We start from the raw sequence: 18,465 nt of genomic DNA, 5'->3' as shown, positions 1-18,465 counted from the left end.
TGTGCAACAATTCAAGAAGTAGATATTAGAACCGGAGGTTTAAATACTAAAGGGTTTGTTTTGATGTGCAGCTCATCCACAATGGATTTTCTCTAAAGATTAGAAACCAGGCATTTGATTGAAGTGCTAGGGCTCAAACAGACGTGCAGGCCTTGAGAAGTACTACAGGTAAGGCATGACGGGAAGATAACTGACCTAACAAATTAGATTTTCCAGAGCTAGAAAGAAAATCAGATTGTGCTCATTTTTATAGAGATGGCTGAAGAGAAATACAGACACAAAAAGCAGTAAGTTAATTTTTCCCAGCATAACATTTCAAATTACCCAAGTGAAATATAGTTACCTTGCACAGGTTGACAGGTTAACAACTCTATGCTAGAAAACAAAATTCAGCAACAACCGAAGAAAAGTTCCACTTCCTCCACTTCCTGATACACTCAAACATCATCAACTGTTAAATATATTATAGACAAATTGCTCAGATTTTTTTTTTCTTCTTTTTTTTTCCTTTTTTCCTTTTTTCTTTTTCTCTTTTTTTTTTCTTTTTAATGCATCATCCGTGGATGTACAGCAAACCTCCTTTTATAGGGTTCAACAACAGATCAATAAGGGAAAAACAAATCTATTCATCCTTTGTGTGCGCATTACAGAAACTGAATTTCGCTAAATGTTGTGGCTAAATCTGAACAGATACATTTAGTATTTCACAACTAAAGAATAACTGGGAAGCTGAACAGGTTTTAATATTACCACAGCTGAACTGAGAGAGGCAGCAAGAAAAACATCTATGGATAGAAAGCTTTAGGTATAAGAAATTCCTAAAAAGTGAACCTTATGAAATGTTTTTACGTGTAAATCACATAGTTAGTTACTTACAGGGGACAGTCTCACTCCTTCCACTAACATTTTGAACATTTCTTTCAGAAAAGGATTTGTTCTGTTGGGCAGCTCTTGCTGGATCTCTTCTTCAGGAACTTCCAGCTGGGATGCTGCAAGCCTGCTTCGACTTGCCGTTTCTGTTATACCCAGTACGTCATAGCACTCTTCAGTAGATGCTTAAAATTTAAAGGCAAATTGATCAGTACCATCTCAGCCAAGCTAATCCTACATTCCTTTAGCTGGCATCAAATCAAACATGGCCTTTACCACCACACTTACGACACAATGTTATTTTAAGTGTCAATATGTACTCCTTACGTCAAGTCTCACAAACCAGTTCATTCAGCATTTACGGCTAATCACAGAGCAGCTCAATTCTTTGAATGCTCTCTTGTTTCTGTGGAATTGGAACTAGCTCCTAAAGTCAAGTCTTGCTAGCAAGTGTAGGCATTCCATAGAGCACACAAACTGATGCATTTTAAGAGAATGCAAAAGTTCCATTTTGCATTTTTGCTTTTTGACTTCAGGTCATAATTCAAGCAGCTTGGACAGATCGATGTAGAACTACATCATTGAATCGTTGAATAGCTTATTCAATTTATTCATCCAGATTCAACTGTCAGTAATATAATACAGCGAGACAAACTTCTGAGAGACTGATTGATTATAATTAATTCCATTAAGCCAGTATCAATAGCATTGCTTTCCTTTCAAACTCTCTGAAATCAAGTATCCATTTGTCACAGAACACTAATCCGGCACTGTCAAAACAAATGAACTGAAAATCCTACCTAAATAAATGAGTCTGTTTACAGCAAGGACAGTTAGCCTCTGTAACCTTTGTACAAACTCAGTCTCGGTGGCTTGGATAGGATTTTCTTGACTCATTCTCCGTTGCATCATCATATGAAACTCCTCACTTGCAACTGAACGCATTTTCATCAGCAGAGCATCAGATAGAGCAGGTGAAAATTTTCTGGAACCTTCAAGTAAAGAAACATTTAGAAGTGTCCTACTAAAAGCACACCAAGTTAATCACTCAGTTACTGTCCTCATCAAATGATCCAAAAATCTTAGGATGAAATCAAACACTTGAAATACATTAACGTTAAATGGAGTAAGTGTCATTTGGGTGCTTGCTTCTTTCAAGATATCTCATATTCGAAAATCAATACGTGAAGAAATGGCACCATAAAATAAGTTAGTGTCAGGATGAGATTCACTGAGCAACCCAGGTATTTTTGTGCAGAGCCGATTTTAGGGCACATTTATTCCTATTCTGTATCTAAAAGGATGCCAGAGTTCTTCATGTGTTTATTTTTACTATCACAAGATAGACTTATCAATGCAAATGAAGAGTCACTTAGAATTATAGCACATAGACATTTTATATCATATCCATTGCCACCAATGGTAATACAGTTAAAAATAGTTGTGTGTCATCAAAATATCCATTGGAGGAAAAACATCTTGAACTGCCAAGCCATGACTGCATTTGATTCTTTCAGGAAAACGTTACAGTCCTAGTTTTAACTCTACCTATATCATTATATTATCTTTAGTGCCTTCCTAGATTCACTAGCAAAAATATTTTCACTATGTTTACTAGGCTGAAAGGCCTTGAAAGATAATCATATCAAGAAGGAGGTTCCATAGTAAATAAGAAAAAATATACATTTTCTTTAAACAACTGAAATATATATCAGGTTTTAAATTATACACCCTACCACGTCTTAAAGACAGCTTCATTTACACAGTTTCCAGTCAGAAGATTCCAAAAGCTTTATAGAATTCACAAGCCATTGTACACACAGACAGTATCACCCTTGAATTGCACAAATGTTTTACAGAAAGTGCCATGGTGGAATCGAGCACTCTCATGTTCCCAATTAAATTTGCCATGCAAGGTATTACTTCAGGATAATCACCTATTTAAAGCTGTGTAATAATGCAATACCCACATCCTAGATACACTGAAGTTAGAAGAACTAACTTTATTTTGGTATTTTATTGTGAAGTTAGGTATAAAACTACTACAAATTATTTGAAAAATGTTTTCACTAAACAGCTCATGAATTGGGATTCACTTCAAAGGAAGGCAGCATCTGGATTTAGAGACTCAAGTGAGGAAAAAAATTGACTGAAGTGTCAATTCAGTATCCCATTCTCCCCTTGTAATACAAAAACAAGCTCAAAATAGGCACAGGCTTTTCTGTCCCAAAACATATATTGATAAATAAAGCCAATAAATCAATATATATTTTAGAACAAGATTCACTTGTTCTATTATCAAAATTAGAGTTCAAAATAGACATTTCACTATTAATAAACAAAGGCAAGAGTACAAGCATAGACTTCTGCTGCTCACCAGCAATGCCTTTACGCTTTTGAAACATTGCACGATGTGCTGCAGATAGTGATGGGGCCACACCAGCCTGCTCCTGAGCATCTCTGTTTGCTGTAGTTCTTATTAACTCAATAGCTGCTTGAAGAACTCTTAACTGAAGAGCAACCGCCATATCTACAGGAAGAAACACAGATAGGATGTGTGACAGATTCTTACCTTCACAAGTATTCAAGAATTTTCACCAGATATTTGTACAAAAAAGTAACAGAACATTAAGTGTGAGAACTAAGATGCTTGATTTTGAGGAAGCCATATAGAAAGCCAGCTCACTATTACACAGAGGCACATGGTACTCACAGAAAAGTTGGTGAATTACAAAATAAGCTAAAAACAACTTCACAGAACGTTTCTATTCAAACATCCCGCATGAACTTAAAGCTATTGATTCTTCAGATTAGCAGTACACAACCACAAGACAAGGAAGGCTTCCAAGGAAGAGTACTACTTTGAGAAGAAAGATGATCTCATAAGCAGAAAATTCCCCCTTCTCGCTCAAATGGAACATTAAACCAACCGGCTGGGAGTGGATTTACTTTTCCAGTCCTGAGACCCCCAACAATAAGCAGATATCTTACTTTGCATCCTTGTATTTTTACTGTTTTGAAGATGACCCAGCAGCACAATGAGGTCTTCAATAACACGAAAATACTGTGAACCTGAAGAGCTGCAGGCATGAATTGTAACTGCTACCAGGAGCTGCTGTATATCACATGCGAGTAGCTTGTAGTCGTTTAGGGGAATGCTGCAAAGAAAGTTGTAGTTACCAAAAACATTACAACGCAGGAGACCATAAGCTGTAACGAGACCTATTACTATTTTCCCCACTACTTCTGCCAGACATACCTAATATTATGTTCTATCTCATATAAAAACATTGCTGCTGAAAGCTAAGAAGTTGTAATCAAAGAGCTTAACGTTTACAGACTGGATGCCTGAAAAATCTTTATGACAGTAAAATCAAGACTGTAACAAAGTTCCATCAGAAAAAACAATCATTTTTATTATCAGATTTATAAGTTTAAGAACAGTTCTGAAATCTAAATTTCTCAAATAGTATCTCGAGGAATTCAGGATAATATCTCATTCTATAAGCACTCTGAATTTAAACTATCAGATTAAAAAGAAAATCAACTTAGCTCTTCAGTATATCAAGAAATAAATATGCAAGACACCACACTTCTTCCTTCATTGTATAACCTTCCCTAAAGAAGTACAGAATGTTCACAAACGATGTAACTTAAATTACTCAACATCTCAAATGCTAAACCACAGGCAGCACAGGAGGGATTCTTTGTGCACTTTCAACATTTGGCACAGATATGGCAGAATGCCACTAACTCCTGCACCTTTATCTTACTTTTCAAGTTTTACTAGGAGAAGTATCCAAAACACACACTGAATCCTGCATTTCAAAATGTCCCTTCACTTGAAAATTTAAGGCATTCAAAGGCTATTTTATAAACACTGTATTCTGTTGTTTAAACCAAACATCTAAACATTAGCTTTGACTTGGAAGTACAGTTAAAAGCTGTAAGCCATAAATACAGCATTTTATACATGGTCTCCGAACATTTTATAAAGTATGAAGAACATAATATGCTTCAATTTCTGCTACTCTTAACATTGTGTCTGTGCTATCTTACAGCAATGAATAAAATACTCACTTGGTTTCCAGTCCATTGAGAGCAGCCAGAGTATTACACAGCACATACAGCAAACCATTATCAAGCAGCAGGTCTGCAACTTTTGAGCAGGAATTTATAATTTGTAGTAGGAGACAGAAGCAGTTATGCAGCAGAACATTATCATATAAAGAGTTCTCTATAAGACCCAGAACAGGAATGACACACCATTTTTGAAAAAGTCCAACGTTCTTGACATCTTCCAGATCAAATCTATCAAAATAAAGAAGTCAGTCTAATGTCTTTAAAATGGCAACATGGTATACACAGTATTTTTAGATGCTACAATATCAGTCTATAATAGCATTTTGGCAAAGGTGTAGATGGCAAATTCTTACGTTACAGTAACACAGTACCACTGAAATAAGAGTAAAATAAATCATTTGGAGAAGCTGTAAGGAAATGAAGTTCCTAAAAACAAACCTGGTACTTCAGCTATCTATCAATGGTCTGCAGTATAGATTTCATGAAAACAGGTGTTTGTATTTTTATTTTTATTTTTTAAATCAGTAAACACAACTGACTTATTTCCAGTAATAGATATTACAACTGGCACAGACAACACCAAGAAACCAACTAAAGCCTGACTTCACTTAAGTCACACCAACCTAGCAGCAGGTCTGGTATCTTATATCCATTATTGGAGAGGCTTAGATCACTTTCTAACTTACTTCAACTGCAGAACTTAAAAGCTTCAGAGAGCTTCAAAGAGCTTCAGGCCTTGCATTAACAAACTGGATTATTCTAAGGTTATCATCCCATCACACATATTAATGTACAATCCTAAAAGAATGTGAGTCATAAGAATTAACTGTACAGTCCCATAATGAGTCCTGAGAAAATAACAGTTCTCTGCTTTGGGCTAATTAAGCAGCCAGAAGTTTCAAGTCTTGCAATTAAACAGGAATATTTGTACTGAGTGACGATCAAGGCAACATGTAGAAGTTACTGGTTACAAATACTGCATGGAAAGCAACTGGAAATGAGCTTTTTTCCAAGATTTATGTGCTATTGACTATGCTTAGATGCATATTCTCCCTGCACAATCGACACTGTCAAACTAATTCTAAAATACATCCCTTGCTTAGAAAGTTAGTTGTCTGCTTAAAGCACCTCTCTGTTCTGCCAGTATGGGGAGTTTCTTTGGTTCAAGTAAATGGCACATCTGTGGGATATACCCTAAAGGAAATTGGGATTTACAATCAGGACAAATCAGGAGAAAAGAAGCAAGCTTTTTCCTCAACTACTTAACAAAATCCAGTAGCAATAGTCTAGTAGGATCACAGAGATGAAAAAAGTTAAGCTGACTACAGTAAATTGGAAGTGTGAAGGCCTCTGAGATCCTCATAAATCCGGAGAGTTTGGAACATCCCAGCTGATAGCACCATCAGATGAAGTTGCTAATCAGCAGCTTAAGAATCATACAAAAGTCACAGAATGGCCAGGGTTGGAAGGGACCTCAAGGATCACGAATCTCCAACCCCCCTGCCACATACAGGGCCACCAACCTCCCCATTTAATACTAGACCAGGCTGCCCAGGGCCCCATCCAGTCTGGCCTTGAACACCTCCAGGGACGGGGCATCCACAACCTCTCTGGGCAAAGTACTGAAGTCCTAAGTACTTTAAAACAATTAAAAATATGCTAAAGCAACAACACAACATTTGATGTTTTTAAATGATTTTTTAAGGAAGGAAGGAAGAAAAACAAGAATCAGAAACCTATCACATTCTTGCTTTCAGCAAGAAAGTGCAGTTTTTAGTTCAAATATTAAGTTACAGGATACAAAAACAAAGTTTCACTTACTCTTCGTCCAGGCCAACAGAGCGGCCAAAGAGCATTTCCAAAAAGCACTCTACAACTTCCTGAGTCCCCTGGTGAAGGTAGAGCTGGTTGGCAAGCAAGGAGAAGCCACGAGTCTTTAGGAATTTTTCTTTCTGCTCTCTCCTTGCTCTGTTGAAATATGCATCCAACAACTAGAAATAGATACATAATTGTGACATAAGACTTCAGTATGTACAAACCCTCATGAAAGCTTAGTTTTTACCTGTAATTTAAACAATTGATTTCAAAGTTTAAAAAAAATCATGATTTCAACTACAGTCTAAACTGCCTTTATTTCACACAACAGTTGAATTTATCTTTTTAATATGAAGACTACTTCTGCTTTTTTTTTAGTCAGGTTCAAGGGAAATCAAGTCACATTCATGACAAGCACAGAATCACAGAGTGGTTTGGGTTGGAAGGGACCTTTAAAGATCACCTAGTTCCAAGCCACCCACCACAGGCAGGCAGAGACACATTCCACTAGTTCAGGTTGTTCAAAGCCTGTTCTACTCTGACTGAAGATTTCCAACAGTAAGGCATCCAAATCTTCCATGGGCAGCCTCAACATAAAAGGATTTCTTCCTTATATGTGGAGACTGAATGCATCAGATTTAGATTTAGAACTGTTCTATTTGTTAATCCCTCCACCTGGGTGTGTGAACGATTGGACTCAGCACAAAGATCATATTAATCTCTTAAAGATTCCTTAGCCTTGGTGTTTTGGGGTTTGGTGGTTGTTTTTTTGTTTGTTTGTTTTTGTTTGCTTGCTTTGTTCTGTTTTTTTTTTTTTTTTTTGGTCTTTTGGTCTGTTTTTGTTTTTATAATCTGTGACAGTAGAAACAGATCTTAAAACTGAGAAGCAAGCCTACAAAAATGAAGGCTTTTTCATGTTTCTGATGCTAACTAAGCTAGTAGACAATTTCACATTTTCTATTGGCCTACTTTAATAACGCCTTGTTGTATGAGAGGAGATGGGTGGTTCACAAGAACTATAAGATAATCAGGTTGGATAAGCTTGTCCATCACATCTTCTAGCATGACATCTGGTAATATTAGGAGAACTCCACGCAAGAGGTCATACAATCCACAACAGATAAGCACAAGACAGTCTTCTGTATACCTGAAGACAAAAGAATGTGTGTTTTACCACAGTTCATTGCCAACAATAGGAAACATTACAAGCATGTAATTGCTAGTTACTGCTGAGATTGAGGGGGTGGAATAGAGGAGATTTGACAAACATTTCCTCAGTGAATCCCTCATTCCTAGTACTTACTTTTTATGTCTAATATTTACTTTTGATTTTGGGTAAAAAAAGAGTAATGTGATCAGAAATACTACTATGAGTTTTCTGAGGAGATAGCAGAACAAGTCCCTGCTCCTACCTATACATAGCATCATTAACTCCCAACTGAAAATATGAATTTGAGAATTAAAAATTAAACAATTCTGTAGACTACCAAGAGCTTAATAAATTGGTTTATTACAGCCATTGAAAATATTTCCTTACTCTTTCAGATTTCTTAATATTGTAGAACAGTAGCCAAGATGAAGAAATGGCTAAATAAAGCCCTCCCCAATACAGTGAGCTACCATTTATTTACTATGTTTTTATCTGCTTACCTCTCATCAGAGCTTTCATATGTTTTTCGGGGATTCTCATTTGCTGAGGAAAAAGCAAGATTCTCCCACTCCTCAGGAAGTGCATTCTTGTCAGCAAAGCTTGGCCAGCGAGCAATGGCTGAGGATCCTCCGTGAACAGAAAATGCTAAGCCCAACCCTGCAAAAGTACTCTGGCTCTTCTGAAGGGAAGGTAATCCTTTCAGATTGTCTGGACGACGCAGCAGCAGCTGAGGTGCAGCATCACCTTTACATTTCAGGTCTGCATCTGCTTCTTTATTCTCAAATGTGTTTTCAGATAGCTCTTCTTTTGGAATGTCTTCAAACATTTCAGCAGATGTTAACTCTGCATCACAAACTGTTTTTGCAGACTCACAACTGCTAAGAAAATCTTCCTGCACCCTTTTAATGGTTTCAGAATGTCCTTCAAAAACAACTCTACCCTCGAGATCAGCATAATCATACTTGCCAATATTCTGCAGGTCATCAATGCTCCTTTGCGATCTTTCCATTAGTCTTCTTCTATGTACTTGAGGTGATGAAGTGGGAGATGCTGGTAAGCTTTTGCAAAGCCTTTTAGGTACTTGAGAACTTATCTTCTGCTGTATGCTAATCTCAGAAGTATCTCCTAGAGAAATAAGGATATCTTTAGTACTGCTTTTGCCCTCTTCAGCTTTTCCTTAATTGCTTTATTTGTATATGGAATGCAACACTGATGCCCAAACTAATCCTATACAGCAAAACTGATTCCACACCTGGCATAGATCAGATTCTGACAAACATTCAAGTAGAGAGAGCAGATTACTGTGGAGCCACACATTTGGCAAGCCGTGATCAAGTCAGGACAATGCATGAGTTCATTTGGAAAAACTGTTCAGCAATTCATGTTCTTAGATTTACCTTCTGGATCCTCTTAACTAAACCTCAGAAGGAATTTATTCAGCATCACTGCAGGTGGGAAGCTGCTGTAAAGACCAACTTTTTATGCAGGTAGATCGTGACAGGACAAGGGGGAATAGACTTAAACTGAAAGGGGGAGGTTTAGGTTAGATGTTAGGAAGAAATTCGTCACTGAGACAGTAGAAAGACACTGGCACAGGCTGCCCAGACAAGCTGTGGATGCTCCATCCCTAGAGGCATCCAAGGCCAGGCTTGATGGGTTCGTGGGCTGTCTGATATAATGGCTGGCAACTTCACTCACAGCAAGTTGAAACTGGCTGACCCCTAAGATCTCTTCCAACCCTAGCCATTCTACGAAGATATCTATGGAAGCCATCTAATTCAACCTCTCTGTTCAAAGCAAAAAATCAAAGAGCAGGCTACTCCTCCCTCTAAGAGGTCTAGGTTTAATCTACCAACATCTTTTAGGGGACACTGGCAAGCTGCTCACCAATGAGTTTTGTAACTTTTTTTTACACTAAGGCATTACATGTACTTTAGATTTGTAACAAATTACTACATATTCTATTCAACAGTTTGCTTTTTAGGGGGACATTTAAGCTCAAAGCAGTCCTAATTTAGAGCACATTACAGGTATCTCCCTTAACATTTTCAAGAGGGATAACAGCCTGGTAGAGAAAGTTCTCTTAGTCTAGGAAAAGGAGCTGGAAGTATTTCAAGAACTACACACAAGTTAGTACCAATGCAGTGATGATGCATCAGAACATTATATACTTAATTCACAAAAAGCATTCAGATGCATCATAGGATAACTGCAAACAGCTCACTATTTTAGCTGCTGTCTAGTTCAGGTATTCTCATATATCTCTACAAGTTTAATAGCAGTTGTTCAGCCATCTGGTCCACTTCTCTGCCTGAGCTATCAACACAGTAATTTTTCCTATATTTAATAAAAAGAAGAGCAGCTGAGGCAGTCAGCTCAATTCATTCTTTTTCACTCTGCTGCCCAACATCTAATTCCAAGGGGTGCTGACAGGGGATTTAGGAAGAAAAATCCATGGGAAAGCAATACTCCAAGACTCAAAGGACAGTGTCTTAATGTCCTTAGGTGTTCATTGTTTTACCTTCCAGTGGTAAAGCTGCAAATCCAGTTGGAGTTGTAACTACAAAGGCAGAACCATCTGCAGACTTCCCACCACTGCTGGAATTTCTCAGGTACATAAGGGATTCAACTTTCTCTTGAAAAATTTTACCATCTAGAAACAGAAGGGGAAAGTTAACACAAAAGCTTTGCAAGTTTGTTCTTGATGTATTAAGATTCACAGTGTTCAGGTTACAGTTTAAGCTAATAACAAGTGCTCAATTCACTAGCATCTGAGAAAAATCACTTAAGTCACTGAAACAATGAAAAACCTGTTCCCATCCCCATATTTTACTCCAGAGTACAAAATATTAAACTATTCTGCAGTAATTATACTTAGAGACAGTCCTCACAGGCATACTGCTAGAAACATTTGACTTCTGCTGTGCCAAAACAGTGACTAAGTTCCACTATAAAGCTCAAAATACCAAAAATGAGTTCCACTCTTATTTAGAATTTTACATCTATTATTTTCAGATGACAGGTATGACACAGCCACAATGCTTTTGAATAGAAGTCAATTACTGAAACGAGAGGCACAAGCATCTGCAACAGGAGAAAACATTTTTAACTGATTAAGTTTTCAGTTTTTACATAGATTACAGCTAAGGTTGTACGATTTGAATATTAAAACTATTACGCTGTTAAATGATAAACGTTTAATAAGCAGCAACCATTTAAGTAAAGTGGCAAGAAAATGCTTCCCAAATGGGATTTAGATCTGACACCATGCTTGATTGCAGTTTTTTCATTGACTTACGTTTATAATTTTCACAGGACATTATGCAAACACTACAGATATCTTTGATGGTATGATGCAGTGTGAGCTCCTTTGGTTGATAAACTTCCTGAACTAAGCTTCTGTCATTATATGAAAAATCCTGGTAAATTGATACTCAGAAATAACCAGTGAAAGTTTATTTGAAACAGTCTTTTGTGGCAAATTTGTATAGCAGGACAACTAACAATTTCTCCAGATCAGATGTCTAAGTACAGGTTCCAGCTTCAAAACTTCACATATAGCAGTCACAACTGAAATTGAAATCCTGCGAGATACACTAATAAATGGAATTGGACAATTTTTTTTTTTTTTTTTTTTAAATGGGTAAAGTAGAATTACTTTTATTGTTATGCCAGACTGAAAATTTTTTAAGCAGATGTACCTGAAGCCCCCAGCTGAACCTGAATCTACTTCCACTAGAACCACAATTGCCTAAACTAGGATGTTAGCCTTGCTGGAAAGAGAGAGTACTCAAAATGAACATCTGTTATTGATATGTATAGTTGTCTGAGCCTAAGCTTCTGTAAAAGGTGCTGTAAAACCATATGTATCTCAGTCATCAGATCTGTATGTAGTCATAAGCATTGTGTCCATACAGGCACCAAATGTCATGCATTGCACTTAGCAGCAGCAAACTTTTTAAAAAGTTCAGGACACGACCAAAGCTATTATCTGTACACAGAATAAAGCCTCTACTCAGAGATTAGAATATATTTTACTACTATTGTGTATTTATAGTTAAACATGACATATCTACCTATGTGCAGGGAGAAGTAGAAGTTGGTAGGATTGTGACAAACATATGTATTAGTGGGAGGGTGAACAGCTAAAAGGAAATTGAAGACCAGTGTCAGCAATTCCAGGTCTGGGGGAGATCCAAGTACTTCTTCAATTATTTTCACAAATGACCTACAAACTTCCCGAGGCAGAGAGGCGAGGTGCCCTTCTTTATGCTCCTAGAAGGGAAGAGCAGTACAACTGTTACTTATATTTTTCATCCAACAGAATCTTAATTATCATGCTATACTGAGAAAACAGACAAGGAAGAAAAGCAATAAAAATTGTACCATTTGAAAAACTTGAAAAAGCTACTGTAGCTACTCAACATTACCTAAGGGGAACAATGTCAAAATTCAGAACAAAATATTGCCGATGTTATGTAAGTTCACTTCCAGTAGACTGGCACAAATCTGAACTCATTAGAAAGCCTGCAGAGGCTTTCAGTCACCGCTAACTAATGATGTTTCTGAAAATATACTAATATAGTTGGTGTCATATTTCTTTAACAATAACAAATTGGAGTACTGCTAAAGCATAGAGTTATTAGTGAGAGGCAGATACTAAAAGATTCTCATATAACTCATCTGTGATTCTCAGCAATGAGGACTTCGTTCTGTATCGAAGGTTCAGGTTTTTTTAGGTTCTCATACATGGATTTTTCAAGCAAACCAGTGTCTAAACCTTCAAGTAGTCACAGATGGTTAAGAATCATTGCCCCTTCTGCTCACTCTGCTCACTCTGTCAGTGATAAGAGTACTTCGGGTACTCTAGGGTACATCAACAATGCCTGCTGAAGAGGATGAAAGGGACCTGAACATACAAAGGAATGTTTACAACATTTTTTCCCCATAGCATGTAGCTCCATATTTTTTCCATTAAGCAAAATCAAACCTAGTACTTGCCAAGCACAAAACAGGATAAGACTGGAAGTACCTGCAGAACCTGGCAGGTTAACAGGAAGTGGTGCACCACTTGAGCTTTCAATAGCTGTTTAACATTAAACATCTGTTGGTGATGGTTAGCTCTGATAAGGATTTCTAGAGCTGCTAATAGAGTTTCCCAAACACCTTGCTGAAAAGCAAATAAAACAGGAATGTGGTTTAAAATATAATACTGAGTCCATACTGAGCATAAAAAATAATTAACAGATTATGAACTAGTCAAATCAAGAGCACTGCTTTGCCAGCATGAAATAAAATTAAGTGACTGCAAATGGTCAAGTCCAAACTAGAAACCAAAGTAATGCTCATTGCAAGGGATTAATGCATGTTCTTATTGATTAAAGCTACAAAAGATTACATTTTATCTGAACCACGTATCACCTACTCTTCGTTTTGTTAACACCAGATGGTTAATTTCAGACTGACTTTTCCCCTTATAAAATTGCCAGAGTTGATTTAAAAAAAACTTATCTGTTCAACCAACAAAGCATTTGCACATGTTACACTTATAGAATTTAATGCACTACAGCAACGGTCAAAACTGACAGTAGGAGCTTGACACTGCTACCAGCTATTCAAAATAAAACAAGAACCACTTATTTTTAGGTGTCTGTAATTATTCAGATTTTCTAACTGAAGAAAAGCATTTCAGACTTCTAAGCATTTTTTTTAATTGACTTTCAGACTTAAAAAAAAGTCTTACAATAGAAACTAATTACCTTTGCTTTAGACCAAATCTTCCAGTCAAGAAGTAGCTTTTCTAACAATTGAACATCTTGGATAACTGCTGTAGAGTCTGTGTCAAGCATGAATTGCCCATTCTCATGTATATAGAGAATCTCACCACTGCAGCATCCTTCAAGAAGAGTCTTAAAGAGGGGGTGGACATATGGAATATTTTAAGTACAAAACAGATCTGTTGTCCTATCAGCTTTATAAAAAAACATTTATGAAGACATTGATCTCTTGACAGGAAAGGCACATATCTACTTACTGGTCAGCTTGGAAAATAATTTGAGTTTACTAACTCCACTGTAGGAATTGTAGAGACTCAATCTTATAACACCAGTACAACAGCAGTACATACATTTTCAAGCGTTAGGTGGTTTGAGCGCCAAGATAGGCCCTCAACTATTAGGCAATCTGAAAGCCTTAAACCTGGCCTTTGCCTGTGAAGCTCTGTGGCTTGAGAATTACATTCACACCAAAGCTTTGAAATTACAGAAAGCTCAGCCTTCATTTTATTCAGGTAAGGGATTCTGTAACAGTTCTGTCTACCAAAAGAAAGAGTATGATTGACTGTTTTCCATATATATTTACAGTGCAAGATATTGCTACTATGTATTTTCCCAATCAACATACAAAGACTTCCCTGTAAACTTTTACAAGAGTTACTGCCAAGATGCTTCAGATAATGAGCAGTTTATTTAATTCTTTTCAAGATGTACTAACAAAGGCCTTGCTGTTTATCTGTCTTGCAATAAAAACACACAAAAAGGTCAGGGTTCATTCATTACATGCAAGTTTTTCTAGCTGGCAACTTAGGCTAGAAAAACAAGAACAGAATCCAATCTTTCATTGCTTGCAAACGCTTAAGAGTTTAAGTTTACTCTAAGGTCTTTGTTCTCAAAGAAAAGTTGACTTCCCCCCAATTCCTCCCTGAAACATGGATCTACTGCCACTTCTCACATCTCTCCCACCAGAAGTTTCTAGCTCAAGGTACAACACTCAGAACTGGTTCCAAATCACTGTTCTTGTCTTCAAAGAGTTTGTTTGCAAATATACGATTAAAATCAGAGGTTTCTAAATTTGTGCTAACATTCAACACAGCATCAAGTTTAAAGAGTACCTTGAGCATGCGAAATCCAACAATGCACTTTGGTTTGATCAACACTCGGTGAATCATGGAATAACCATTACAGTTTTTCATTTCTTGTATTCTCTGTTGATTGTGTTTTGTTAAAGATAGTATAAGCTGCAGTGCTAGAGCTTGAGTGTCTTCACAGCTGCTGATCTCTACAACCTAAAGAAAAGGTAAGTCTAGTGAAAGAGTTTATATGAGAAACATTTAGACAAAATCTAAAAAAGTGCTTAACTGATAACTTCTGGATTAAGCTACGTTAAGATTTTTCAGATTACATATAGAGGCAGTAAATGAAAGTCAGAGCGCTACATTCAGATTTTGATATCTGAAGTACTGATTCATACTGTGATAAATGATCATCTACTAAGAAAATAAGGAGTCATTACAAGAATCCCTTTGTAAGAAAAAGATTATTCTAAATAAAATTTAAGTAGATGTCAATTCTTGTTATACAGTGAAGTTATGAACAGGTTTCTTAAATCTTTAAGGCAAGTTTTATCTCAAAGTTCCTGGAGATGGAGTACTTCCACACAGATACATCCAAACAACGATGTTTTATTTAGTCCATGAAAATAATTTGACAAATGAAGACAGTGGACCATTGTTCCCTGTTCTATTCTTACAATTCTTCAAGCCCAAGAAGGATCAAATATATATGTATATATTCTTTAATGGGAAACTCAGGACAAAATCCCACATCCATGGAATTCCCAGTCCTCTTCAGGAGCTCTTGCTGTGCTGTGTATCAGCACAATGTCTTAGACAAGACAAACCTTTGAACATGGCTCAACAGCCTCCTTTCAGAAAAGCTCTCACTGCTAGATAAAGCTCAAGCTCTGCACACTCTGTAATTTTACACTTACTCATATTTGCATTTTGAATATCCTGTACTTAGAGTGCTATTAGGACCAGTTCGCAATTCTCCAAAAATATAATTTTGACATTCAGAAGCCCCAGTATACCTGTTACGTGCTATCTGTATTACAAAAAGCACTACACAGTTCAACAGTAACTGCTAAGAACCCTTATGGTACACTCTTCTGCCACAGATCCCTTCCATGAATTTTCTTTAAAAAAAGAATCACATACAGACTTCTAAGTAAGATGCATTTGGCAGTTGGAGTACAAGACTTGCTGCCTGAGATAAAAGGACTATTTTATACAAGAAGCTACACATGCACTCTCCATCTTCCATCTCTCTTACCCTAGCAAAGAGGAAAACAAATGCACCAGTTCCTCCAATTTCATGTAGTATACCCTGAAGATTTTTATATTCAACAGGCTGAAGTGCTTTCAGATGATGAGAATCCAGTATATTGCTCTGAACTTCTTTTGAACTGAAGGGCCTCTGAGAAGGTACAGTCTTCACTTGACCTTTCAATCTAATAACAGGTTCATATATGGTGTAGTGACTGGGGCAGCACGTGGCATAAACAACAGCAAGGCTTTCCTGAAACAAGAGAAATTTATCAGCCAGAAATTTATGACATTTGAACTGATGATTAAAAAAACAAACAAACAAAAAAGCACACAAAAAAGTCACCTAACAGTAGTAGCAACTTCAGTAGTTCTTTCCTGCTTTACCATTCGCATGCTCTAATCTCTGTATGGATGCATGAGTACTAAAATGCAACAGAATTCCTTAAGTTTTTGCAGATCTGTGCAATTGCATTTTATCAACTTCTATTCTGTAAAAAGAATTACATCCAAAGATCCTCCTCTTATCACTGAAGGATAACAACTATTTTCCATAGAACAGTTACTAACAAGATTAAAAGAAATTAAATATACACAGCTATTAAGCATTTTTTCCCCTTTCTAAAACTGGAAGAACAAGGAAGTCCAAAATAGAAAGCATAGAAAAATCTCTAATTCTTGTACTTTTTAATCTGTTCTTCAATCAGCTTTACTATAAGAATAAGGATCTCAGTAGAAGGTATAACATGTAAGGCTGAAGAAGTTTTTTTCATGGATGAAAAGACTTAGACCAACACTATAAAGAGTAGCCAACTAATTCTCAGAGAAAACATCAAATGGACCATAACTGGGAGGTCAGAGTACTAATTACAATCAAGAAATTTGCTTGCTGTGCACAAGTTGAGATAAATCCTTCACTTGAACATATATAGCTCTACTCTGGCTACTTGGTGTCATACCAATCACTTCACCAGTTAGTACTGATGTTTACAAGGATTAGGTCCATAAAGAAAGATTCACTGCTTACAGCTACAGAGCTGCTATATAACAAGATCAGAGAATTCCCTCTAGTGGGAACAATTCATACAGCAGGTGTTACCTGCAGGAAGATAAGACTACAAATGAAAAAGGTTACACTTAAAAAAAATAATTCTTTTTCTAATTTAACTAATATTTACATCTGTATTTGGCATGGCTGTATCAGCCAAGAAAGATGAGAAAAGCTACGATCTGCCAGCTGAAAGACAACTGCTCAGCAAAGCTTTCAGCTCTCAAACACTGAAAAATTGGGATGAAGTCAGTTAAGTCCTCCTACCTTCCCAGTTTTCATACAGTAAGCTCAACTAAGCTAAGCTGCTCTTTGTCATCTTTATGACAACAGGGAAGAGAGCTGCCCATTCATTCTAGCGCATATACTTAATTCCAGAGGTGCCTGCTTCTCAGATGGAAGAAATATACCATGTTATAGACTTTGGAACACATATGTAAGAGTCGTCAGAATCTAAACCAGGTCAACAGAAACTCCACACAAGGTGTCTATTTCAAATCCCACTGAAATAAATGGGAAGAACTCTGCAGTAATTTTAATGAGAATCGGATCTGCTTTTGTCTGGATTGAGAAAGTGAAACATTTCAAGAGACAGCAGGAAATGCTTTCCCAGTTTCATCAGTTCTGAGAGACCAGAAACCACTTTTTAAGCAGACACTTACAATCAGAGGTCCAACATCCACTTCCTTCTTTGCCATGAAGAGCTCCTTAATTTGTTCACACTGCAGAATATCTTTACTTATGTACTTAGAGCATTCAGTCAGTGTTTTGCCATATTTACAAGGCATTACAGACGTGAAGTCTGGTCCACATGTGTATAAGTAAAATGCTTCCTCTGGTCCAATCTTTGCACCTAAAATCCAGAAATGACATTAGCTTCTAATTACACAATAAAGCAGAATTTATATCTTGACTATTAGACTTCACAAGGAAAATTACCAGCTAGTTTTTACAACACTTGTTGTAACCTGAAGCAACCAGTAAAGTCCAGCGCTAACTGCTGCAGATCAGCGACTTCTGCCAAATATCACAGGCCATTGCTAAAGGAAACTGAAACCATATCAGGAAAGTAATATGTATGAGCTGAATGCAACATATCTGAATATTCAATTACACTGGTTGTGTTGTTTTCAAACTGCAAAGAATAATCTCTCCAAACCTCTTCAACTTTCAAAGCGTATCAAGATTACAGGTAGTATAAACATGCTATTCAACTTTCCATGATATTGCAGAGTGATTCAGAAGGATCCATCAACAATAAATAGCTCACTGCAACTAACAAGAGGAGGAAAAAAATAACACTGTAAAAGGAAATCAAATTAATCTCCCAACCCCTTTCCAGACAGCTTATCTTCGCTAACAGAATGACACAAGTCTATGATATCTGAATACAATACA

General features: G+C 36.8%; 1 protein-coding gene across 1 annotated transcript in view; it reads right to left on the bottom strand.

The window, feature by feature from the left end:
• The window catches only part of LYST (lysosomal trafficking regulator), a gene marked incomplete at both ends in the record, with an annotated part of 60,096 nt that overhangs the window by 19,763 nt on the left and 21,868 nt on the right, over positions 1–18,465 (bottom strand). Inside the window, 15 exons of the mRNA XM_079550679.1 lie at positions 877–1,055; positions 1,671–1,862; positions 3,248–3,400; positions 3,862–4,028; positions 4,951–5,181; positions 6,775–6,944; positions 7,738–7,915; positions 8,419–9,043; positions 10,440–10,571; positions 11,995–12,193; positions 12,951–13,088; positions 13,678–13,827; positions 14,808–14,981; positions 16,027–16,272; positions 17,730–17,920. Coding sequence (XP_079406805.1) covers positions 877–1,055; positions 1,671–1,862; positions 3,248–3,400; positions 3,862–4,028; positions 4,951–5,181; positions 6,775–6,944; positions 7,738–7,915; positions 8,419–9,043; positions 10,440–10,571; positions 11,995–12,193; positions 12,951–13,088; positions 13,678–13,827; positions 14,808–14,981; positions 16,027–16,272; positions 17,730–17,920 — 3,125 coding nt within the window. The remainder of the gene's footprint in view (positions 1–876; positions 1,056–1,670; positions 1,863–3,247; positions 3,401–3,861; positions 4,029–4,950; positions 5,182–6,774; positions 6,945–7,737; positions 7,916–8,418; positions 9,044–10,439; positions 10,572–11,994; positions 12,194–12,950; positions 13,089–13,677; positions 13,828–14,807; positions 14,982–16,026; positions 16,273–17,729; positions 17,921–18,465) is intronic.

Source organism: Tetrao urogallus, assembly GCF_951394365.1.
Source record: "Tetrao urogallus genome assembly, chromosome: 2".
In the NCBI taxonomy this organism is placed as follows: Eukaryota; Metazoa; Chordata; class Aves; order Galliformes; family Phasianidae; genus Tetrao; species Tetrao urogallus.
The sequence above is the reverse complement of the archived record's forward strand: the minus strand, read 5'-3'. Positions and strand labels throughout refer to the sequence as shown.